Source organism: Gracilinanus agilis, chromosome 6 (genome assembly GCF_016433145.1).
Source record: "Gracilinanus agilis isolate LMUSP501 chromosome 6, AgileGrace, whole genome shotgun sequence".
Lineage (NCBI taxonomy): Eukaryota > Metazoa > Chordata > Mammalia > Didelphimorphia > Didelphidae > Gracilinanus > Gracilinanus agilis.
In genome coordinates this window covers 281,491,071-281,501,873 of record NC_058135.1, presented here as the reverse complement: position 1 = coordinate 281,501,873, position 10,803 = coordinate 281,491,071, and the positions used below count along the sequence as shown (strand labels likewise).

General features: G+C 39.8%; 1 protein-coding gene across 1 annotated transcript; it reads left to right on the top strand.

Moving 5' to 3' along the window:
- The first annotated feature begins 266 nt into the window (after nucleotides 1-266).
- On the top strand, nucleotides 267-7,869 carry LOC123252730 (cobalamin binding intrinsic factor-like). Its single transcript, XM_044681982.1, has 5 exons — nucleotides 267-308; nucleotides 2,157-2,325; nucleotides 3,750-3,951; nucleotides 6,988-7,106; nucleotides 7,808-7,869. Exons 1-5 carry the CDS (start codon nucleotides 267-269, stop codon nucleotides 7,867-7,869), a joined length of 594 nt encoding a protein of 197 aa, XP_044537917.1.
- Nucleotides 7,870-10,803: the final 2,934 nt, after the last annotated feature.

Below are 10,803 nucleotides of genomic sequence, written 5' to 3'. Positions count from 1 at the left end.
GAGAGAGAACAGTATTTTAGAGGTTGAAGTTTATTGAAGAGTTTGAATAGCAAAGGGAATATCTACACCGAGTACATGCGAGTTTGTCAGCTGTGTAGACAAAGATAGGTGAGTCATTAGAGTCCTTGGAAAGCGAGCACAGTGACTAAGCAGAGGGAGGGATTTATGGGTAGAATGAAAGGCTGAGTGAGTCCTTGGATCAAATATGAAGCTGGCTGGCTCATCTGTAGCCTAAACTTTGGTCTGAGATCTGTGCCTAGGGCAAGATGGATCTCTGCAAGGGTCACACAAGGATTACATCAGGAAAAGTACAGGAAGGGCAAGCTTCCAACCTCATGTGCTCTCATATGAGTTATCTGAATCAAGAACTTCACATTCTGTTTGGGGAAGAATATTAGATGGAAAAGAAGGCCATGAGGGCATAGGATAAGTGTGATGGTGATGCCAGCTAAGGTTAGTTTTTTGATGACCTCCTACCTCCCTTACTGGGTTAAGACATCCTTGGCTGTATCATCATGTCCAAGTAACTCTGTTCCAGACTCTCCCACAAAGGAAGAGTGTATGAAAGGGCCTGCTATTCTTTGCTTTTCTTCCATAAGACTAACATCCAAATATCTTGATTGAGGCAGCATGTTGCAGAGAAATCAACACTGGTTTTAGTCAGGAGACATAGGTTCAAATCCCACCTCTGATGCTACTTTTGGGATCATGGGTAAATAACTTAACTTGGATAGGCCTCAATTTCTGCATCTGTAAAATGAGGAGGCTGGCCTTGATGACTTCTAAGGTCCCTTCCAGCTCTATATTTACGATACTATACCAGAGGTGCCCACTTTTAGCTATGTTCGGAAAGCGTATCATGCAGACAGGATGATTTTTCTTTCTGGAGGACAGGGAAGGTAGAAACTGATTCCAAAAACTCTAAACAACTATCTATTAAGTCACAGAGGGTCATAATCTTCATCAGTCTATGACAAAAATCATAAACCCTTGAGTATTAGAGTATTCCCACAGGATTAGGATCTCTATAAGAAAAGGGGACATCACTGGAGGCAGAGTATCTCTGAGATATAGACAAACATTCGCTAATGACTGTCTCTGCTATATGTGTGTAGCACATGCTCTGTGGCTACTCTACCATCCCCAGCTTGCACTGGCAAGCTACTGGCTTCTTCTCCCTTCAGGATTCAAGGTATTACCCATGACAGGCTGGGTAGAGAGACAGGGGTCTAATACTTTAGTTCATGAGCCCCCACTGGCGAATTACCCCTATCGATATCAATTATCCCAGTCAGACTTAATTAGCTATGAAACAAATTCTTACTAAAGTAGCATAGTAAGAATGATTGGTACAGACATTCCCCACTCCCAAACTGAGATAAAATTCTACCCCAAGGACATATAGAGTCAAGATAAAGTTGGGCTCAGACTTGAAGAATACATGTGGCAAAGCTCCTGGTGGTGGGAAGTCCCTTCCTCTTTTTGTGGAGTCTCCATGGGTATATAGTGAAACTTTCTCTAAGGTTCTGATGCTGCCTTTTCTCAGGATGCCTAATTCATCCTCAGACACCAATGAGAAGTCCAAATATTCCAGTCCACAAAGTCCATAAGGTCACGTTGTGGTCAAGGAAGTAGGAAAGGAGAGACACAGGTCCTTTTCCCTACCATAATGCACAAACAGTTCCTTCTCGGGGGCTCAACTGGAACTCCTAGTCTGATACTGCAAAGCTGGGATATGATCTGGCTTGCCATTTTATGGAAGATTCACAAGTTGTGATAAGGCATACGGTAGATCAATATAAGTGCTTATTGATTTAATAGAGTTTTTCTTACCAGATAAAGGTATAATGGCTAAAGTTTCTTGTAAGTTACTCTATTCTTTTTAACCTTTACCTTCTGCCTTAGAGTCAATACTAAGTATTGGTTCTAAGGCAGAAAAGTGGTGAGGGCCAGGCAATGGGGATTAAGTGATTTGGCCAGGGTCACACAGCTAGGACATATCTGCAACCATATTTGAACCCAGGACGTCCCATCTCCAGACCTGTAAGTTATTTTCAGTGGAATGGAGTGATTGATTGAATCAAACAATCTCCTCCCTTGCAAATGACCTATTAGTGCTCCATATTAGCTCTACAATATTTTTCTTCCATTTTCAGGCCCTCTCTGTGCAACCTGGAGAGAAGTGGAACTGCAGGAAGACTATGGAAACACTGCTCAAGGAGATTGAGCAAAATAGATTTGATAACCCCATGTCCATTGCCCAGATCCTTCCTTCCCTGTACGGCAAAACTTATTTAGACGTGCCCGATGTTGCCTGTTCTACTGGTAAGCATCCTTTTAAAGATCCAAGGTCCTTCATAACAAGAATTAGGAGCTCCCCAACGGACCTCAAGTCAAATAGTCAAACAGCCAGCTAAATGCTGGGCACTGTGCTAAGCTCTGAGATACAAAGAGAGATTTTTTAAAAAGAAAAAGAAAAAAAAAACAGTCCCCGCCCTCAAGGAGCTCACAGTCTAATTAAAAGTCTTATATGTCCAGTCTTAATAATATAAAAGCCAGTTACCTCCATCTACACCAGTGATGGTAAACCTATGACACACGTGTCACGCGTAACCATTTTCAATGGCATGCGGCCATATGCAGCTTCATACAGAGAAGTTTGGGGCCGCATGCAGAGGAGGAAATATTTGCTGTAGTGTAGTGTAGACACTCTGTGCACTATAAACGACAATTTTACCTATATTAATTTACCTATTTTGGTTTATTAAATACAGTTAGATATTACAATTATACATTTTTGTTATTTAAACCATAAATATCATGAAATTATGGTGACCACCTGAGTTATGCTTGGTTTTTTGGTGAATTTTGACACACCAAGCTTAAAAGTTTGCCCATCACTGATCTACACCCTCCTTTCCTATTGAGATGTCCTTGTGGTTGCACACTTAGCAACATGACCCTGCAGCTGAAAAATCAATGCACTTCCTCATTCAAGAATCAGCACCTGGGGGCAGCTGGGTAGCTCAGTGGATTGTGAGTCAGGCCTAGAGACGGGAGGTCCTGGGTTCAAATCCAGCCTCAGCCACTTCCCAGCTGTGTGACCCTGGGCAAGTCACTTGACCCCCCCCCCTTGCCCACCCTTACTACTCTTCCACCTATGGACAATACACAGAAGTTAAGGGTTTAAAAAAAATAAAAAATAAAAAAAAAAGAATCAGCACCTGCTGCCTCACCAGTACAAAAGGGACAGAAGCCTATATCGTATATATGTATTATATGTGTGGCTCCAAGTAGCCACAGCATCACTGTTAGAACATTCTGGATGCCTCCAACCCTGTTCCCCCACATCCCTTCAATTTGTTCTGAAACTTGATAGCTGAGTTTTTCCAAACTATTGAGATGATGCTTTGATTTATAGATGCACTGCTAGAGTCATCTGAGAAAGTTCTAGTTATGTCTACAAAACATACTAAAGGAACAAAAGATCTCACACCCAGTTTGAACATTCTTTAAAAAATAAAAACAAGGGGGGAAATCAAAAGAGCTTCTACCAGACTTTCTGTCTTAGCAAGAATAAAAAAACAAGAGCTTAACCTGTCACACTTCATTAGAATAATTCAGAGGGCCCATCCGGGCCCTTCCTTGCCTCTTAAAATTATTTTGGAGAAGTTTTTGATGCCAGAAAAGGATAGCCTCTGCACACAGAAACCCCACACTCTTACAATGCCTAACTCCTTACTCTGCAGATCAAGAGGTGAGACAAAGTCTACCTAGGAACTCTAGCCCTGTCTCGACTTCGGCTTCAAATATCACAGTGACTTACACAATCAATAACCAACTGAGGGGGGTGGAACTGATCTTCAATGAAACAGAGACCGTCAGCGTGAAAAAGGGATCAGTTCTCCTTGCTGTTTTAGAAGAAGCCCAGCGCAAAAACCCAACATTCAAGTGAGTTAAGCCTTTAATGCCTTCTCAGTACCCTCCCTGGATGCCATTTTCTTCTCTCATTTATCACTCATTGGACAAGTTTGCATTTTATTAAGAATTTCTACATAACAGTTAGCCTTCTTGGGCCTCAGTTCCCTTGTCTGTAAAATGAAAAGGTCAGACTAGAGGACCTCTGAGGTCCCTTAAGGTCTATGATCCTCAATGTGCCCAGTCAGGCCTCAGCTTCTCCCTCAGTCAAATAGGGGTAGTGATGGTTGGTCCTCTCCAGCCTCACAGGAAAGAAATGAGAGTCAATATGAAACAGATTGAACTACCTTGAAAGAAAGGTAAGATGAAAATACCAAAAAATGGTATTATAGATGATAAAGATAATGCAAATTCTCTTATTATTCATTATAAGATGGGGTTAATGATTCCCCCAGAAGGCCCTGGACATTCTCTCTGAATGCCAGCAAAAGATATGAATTCTAATTTTCTAGGGTTATAGGACTGTGCTAGGACCTTTGGGGGGCTGGAGGGGATTAAGATATAGTCCCTGCTATACAAGGAATTTACAATTGAACTGGGGACATGAGACTAGCCTGGATAAAACATGACATAATACAAGGCAATAAATGAACAAGTGACAAATGAAAAGCCTGCAAGAAAAGTCAGAGCACTTTGGATGATGGAAAGGTCACTGTGAGCTGAAATGATCTGAAAAAGCTCCTTACAGCAGTGTTATGAATAATGTTGATATAGATGGATATAGATAAAAGTATTAATATTTTATTTAAAGCCATATTGGTAATTAAGAAGGCCACGCACCTACTAAGATCTAATTCAAATCGCCTGCCATTACCTCCTGCCCGCCTGGGGGCTTCGTAGGAAAAGAGAGCTTCTCCCAATTCTATCAGGAGTCTTATACCTCTGTCTACATAATCACACTTCCTGTCATAAGAGGAATCATGGGAAATGTAGTTTCCAAGTCCCCTAAACATCTACAGGAAGTTTATATCATATATCTAAATATTAAAGCTTAATGAACCCCAAATTTAGGCCAATGGGGAAGGCATTCCAGAAAGTGAAAACATTACAGAATCTGAGTCATTGGAAGGAAATTCAAAAATCTAGTCCAACTTATACCTAAATAATAGTAATAATAATAATGATGATGTTGACCAAATATATACTACCAGGATATATGATGTTGGTCAGCAAAGGAAATCTGCAAAACCAAACACTTAAAGGATTCCTAGGGAGTTGCTAAGGCTCATACAGTTTAAGCGACTTTCCCAAAGCCCCACAATTATGAATGAGTGAGTGAGTGAGTGAATGAGTGAAATAGCATTTAGTAAGCATTTACTATGGACAAAGAAGAGCAGGTAGGTAGCTCAGTGGATAGAGTGCTGGACCTCAAGTCAGAAAGATTCATCTTCCTGAATTCACATCTGTCCTCAGACACTTATTAGCTGTATGACTCCAGGCAAATCATCTAACCCTATTTGCCTCAGTTTCCTCATGTGTCAAATGAAATGGAGAAGGAAGTGGCACAGCCCTCTACTATCTTTGCCAAGAAAACACCAAATGGAGTCACAAAGAGTCAGTTATGACTGAAAATAACTGAACAAGGACTGTGACACGCACTCTACCATGGTCCTTAGTCTACAAAAGTTAAGCAGATAGTCCTAAGACGCCATCTTTAATATCATTTCCACTGATGTAGTAAGTATAATAGTAGAGATATACTATACTCCATTGCCTCAGATATCAATATACTCACTATAACATATCGATAACAATATGTCGATATCAGACAATAATACATCAATAGAATAATCAAAGTAGAATAGAATAATAATGAGGTCATCAAAGATAGGTCTTTCCCAAAGTCTCAGGACAGTTTTAAGCTACTAAAGCAGAAGACATTCCGTATAGCAAGGCAGCATGGTGAGGTGGGAAAAACACTGAATTTAGGACTAGGAGTGATGCTCATCTCAAGCCTCTGAGATTCATTTTCTTCATTCATAAAAGAAAACAATTCTACTTGCACTGCCTCCCTCAGGGGATTTTTGTAAGGATCAAATAAGATGGCAAAGTTAAAGTGTCTTACAGACCTTGAGGCACTATAAACAGCTAAATATCATTGCCATTAATCCTGAATAATTTGATTCTCTCTGGGGTCTCCACCATAAGCCCTAACAGAGCTGACCAAGTTGTAAAGGCTTTGTGGATGGGCCAAGTAATAGGCAATATGTCTGCCATACCTTTACCTTTACTCGGAGAGGCTTGCCATGAGATGGCCTAGACAGGACTTTTTGTTCGTTAGTGGTTCAGGGGTCAAGGAAGACCCCATCATTCTGTAAAAGACCATCTGCCTAGTCACAGAGGTTTCAAATCGTATCAGTTAGAGGAGCACGGGTCCTAGGGACTAGTGGGAGTCCCCAAGACCCTTTCAGGGAGTCCTTGAGGTCAAAACTATTTTCTTAATAATATTAAGACATTTTAATCACTAATACATTAAATAATAAGTGTGACCCCATAAACAAAAGCTCTTTGGAAAGTTGTCAATATTTTTTAAAAATATAAAGGAATTATGAAACCAAAATGTTTGAGAACCACTGACCTAAAAATTATCCATGTTGTTGCTGAGCTGTGTCCAACTCTACATGACCTCAGGGGCTTTTGTCAATGGAGTTTTCTCAGCAAAGATATTGAAGTGGTTTGCCATTTCCTTCTCCAGTGTGTCCCCATTTGACAGATGAGGAACTGAGGCAAATAGGGATTGACTAACTGCTCCAAGGTCACATAGCTAATAAGCATCTGAGGTCACATTTGAACTCAGATCTTCCTGGTTCCAAGCCCAGTGCTCTCTCCACTGCACCACCCAGCCTCCCCAGAGATCATCCACTCTATATGAAGGATCTATGACTTTGTCAGGCAGTCACAATGAAATATCTCCACACTATTTAGAATCCATCTGTGTTTCTTCTATGGCCTTACTTCTACGACTAATCCTGCAATGTATAATCATCTGAGGTCTCATCTTCCTTACAGATTTGAATACAAAATGACATCCTGGGGCCTTTATGTCACCTCCATCAACAACATTTATGAGGTGGAAAACCACAGGACCTACTGGCAATTTCTTAGTGGCAAAATTCCTTTGGACCAAGGTGGGTGTGTTGTGTGGGGAGTCTGAGAATAATGGCAAAGCAGAACCAGCTGGAGGTGGGAGATGGGGCAAAGGGACTTATGGTTGTTGGTTTTTTCCCTAGCCTTATGGAAAATCCCTGGATATACTCCCATAAACAAGGCGCCGGGGGGGGGGGGGTAATTCCTAGCCCCAAAGTGTATGGAAGAACACACTGGCTTTATCATTGAGCTAAATAGCATTGGTCTTTTCTAAAAGTGTTTGTTCAATAACAGCATAGGGGCTATGTGACCCTGGGCAAGTCTCTTAACCCCATTTGCCTAACCTTTGCCCTGAGTTACTAAGACAGAAAGTCGGGGGTTAAAAAAAAAAAATGATGATGCGATGTTCATTCCTCCTTGAAAATGCTGGATGTCCAACTCAAAAGTTGGCAATCAATAAAGTGCTCGGCTTGAAGTCAGGAAGACCTGAGTTCAAATTCACTCTCAGCCACTTGCTAGCTATATGACCCTATGCAGATCTCTTAATCTTGTTTGCCTCTAAAAAAAAAAAGAAAAAATACTGGATGTCCCAAAAGTCTTAGTGTAGTCTTAAGCTATTAAGAGCTGAAAACTGCACTAAAGACTATTTGGATCACCCTCTCTAAAAGGCACATTCTTTGTGCATGAGAGTTACACAAACAGTTTTTACCTCAATTCTTTCTTGGGTTTTTTCCTTCCACAGGAGTTAGCTACTACGTCCCCTATGATAATGAACACATCACAGCCAACTTCACACAGTACTAAGATGACATCTGCACTGTTAACTTTTTTATCATCTTTTCCCGGGGAAGAAGTAGGTCAGATCTATGTCAACAACATGTAGGTAACCTGTTCCTGCCCTTACAAAAGTCAGCAATCAATTCTGAAGAACTTATGACAAAGAATGCTATCCACCTCCAGAGGAAGAAGCATTGGAATCAGATGGATGCTGATCAAAGTAGACCATCTTTCACATCAATGTATTTATGGTTTTATTTGCTTGATAATATATGTATAATCTTGATCAAAATACTTCCATCTCTGAGAGGGGAGGAAAGGAGACAATTTGGATATTATAATTTGGGAAATGTATGTGGAAAACTGTTATTACATGTAATTTGGAAAATAAAATATCTTTAAATTAACAAAAAAATGAGCAATGATCCCACAGAAATAAAAAAAAAAATGCATTGATCAATTGCTTGACTTCCTGTTAATGGAGTCCTGGATCCAGAGAGTCAGGAAGACCAAAGTTCAAATCTTGCCTTAAACACTTAATAGTTGTATGGCCGTGGGCAATCTCAGCTCTACCTCAGTTTCCTCAACTTAGCACCTCCCTCCCAAAGTTGTCAGATTTGAAAGCAATTGACAAAATTTAAAGCACTAAATAATAATAATAATAAGTAGTAGTAGTATTTATGTAGTGCTTTAGATTATTTCCCCTCACTCCCCGCCCCCCCCAAAAAAATACAGAGCTTTTGTTTGAAACAAGGGTAGTAACTCTGCAAGGTAAAGTTAAAAAAAAAAAAAAAATAACAGCTTGACCTGGGGGGAGAGGGAAGGGAAGGGACAAATCTAGCATATTGTCAGTTCAGAAGAAAAAGGTTATCAGAAAAATACATGTTTCTCTTAAGGAGGGCTAGACACTTTTGATGAAGTCAGTTCATTTCCACTGTGGAATTTGGTTCTGTAATTCAGGACACCTTGTTGATGTCAAAAATTGATTCATAGCAAAAGACTGCTCCCTTGTGGTAGCATGTTGTCCATCCCATGTCTATGTCCATTTAATGGTGTTTTTATATTAAAAAGTGATCATCCCCCCAGAGTTTAGCGACACTTTGCAGATAATATGGAAGCTAACTAAAGCCACCCTGCTCCTTCTTTTAGAAATATTAAGAAAGCATTTTGCAATTGTCCTCATCTTAAAACTTTGGACTAAACTAAAAGAGAAACTCTTAATGAGTCTTTCTTTAGCTATACAATGTCCTATTTTCATCTCTCCAGATTTGCCAAGAAAGGACTCCTCCCTAAAGTAATTAGGATGGTGACTGGACAAAGACAAAGAGTCTTTGACTGATTTGGCTTGACTAGATTAGGTTAATTATCAGAGTATTAGAAGACAAAGAAGTTTCTACAATTACTTGAGTTAATGGAAACATCTCTTGACTTCACAGTTACCCAACTGGAAAGGAAAATTCTTACACAGAATGGTCAAAGGGGGATTGGCTTTAGGAAAATTATTTTCCAAAGATGTGTCGCACCAAAAGTTAATTGATTACTACTTTTTAATGGAGCAAATGTTGAGGTTTGAACTCAGGATGGGAGGTCCTGAGTTCAAATCTTGCCTCGGACACTTCCTGAGCAAATCAGTTACCCACAATTGCCTGGTCCTTGCCTCTCTTCTGCCTGGGAACAGATATTTAGTATCAATTCTAAGACAGAAGGTAAAGATCTTTTAAAAAATGAAGTGAACAGTAACTGAAATGAGCACTGCAACTATGTTTTATCTTATTATGAAATTATCTGTTTGTTTTAAGAATACCACCATAACCTGAAAATGGGCTTCAGAAAAATGGGGTTGGGGCGAGCTCTGTCCATCTTTTGTTCTATAAGCAGAAATGCTTAGATTAAATTTTAAATTTTTTTCTTTTCTGGTAGGTTTATATCTAAACTTCAAGAATATAGAATTTTCTTCCACAATTATTAGCACTTAAAATGCTTCTTTTTTTTTTTTCATTCATTTCAGGCAACCAAATAAAGAGTAAGCTCTGCTTGGATTGAGAGAGAAAACAAACTTTAGTCTAGTAAAAAGATCTGAGGCAGGTAGTGAGTAAGTGGATAGAGTACTAGGCCTGTTGTCAAGAAGACTCCTCTTCCTAAGTTCAAATCTAGCTTCAGACATTTACTAGCTATGTGACCCTGAACAAGTCACTTAACCTTTTGCCTCAGTTTTCTCTTCTGTTAAATGAGCTGGAGAAGGAAATAACAAATCATTCCAGCCATGACAAACCAAAATGGGGTCGCCAAGTGTCAGACATGAATGGAAACAACTGAGCAACAACAACAAAAAGATCTGGAGCAGCAGCTAGGTGTCTAATGAATCATAAAGGAGTCAGAAAGACCTAAATTCAGATTCCACTCAGATACTTACTGGCTATGAGATCATGGGCAAGTCACTTAACTCTGACTCAATTTCCTCATTTAGAAAATGAATGAGAGAAGAAAATGGCAAATCACTCCAGTATCTCTGCCGAGAAAAACCCAGAGTCTGACATAAAAAATTAGCTGTACTAAAAATAGCTAAACTTGATAGGAGTAAAAAAAGAAGCACCTAGACCAAGGGTAATCCTTTTCACAACTGGATCCTGTACCAGTGTCCCATGGACTATGGCTGCCTTGCTTGCAAACAGCTTCTTATATTGACTGCATCACTTCTAGTTATCTATCATTGCAGTTAACTCTTTCTCCAGGGACTGACCTGAGAGCATGCCACTGTTACAAGGACTTTCTCTAAACAGGGTCCAGAAAATAAGTGTGGACAAAAGATCTCCCACATTTATTAAGCATCTACAGGGTTCCAGGGACTCTGCTAAGTGCTGTGAATACAAAAAAGAGGCAGACAGTCCCTGCCTTCAAGTAATTTACAATCTGGTGAGTGAGATAACATGAAAAAAAAAAAAAAAAAAAAAAATATATATA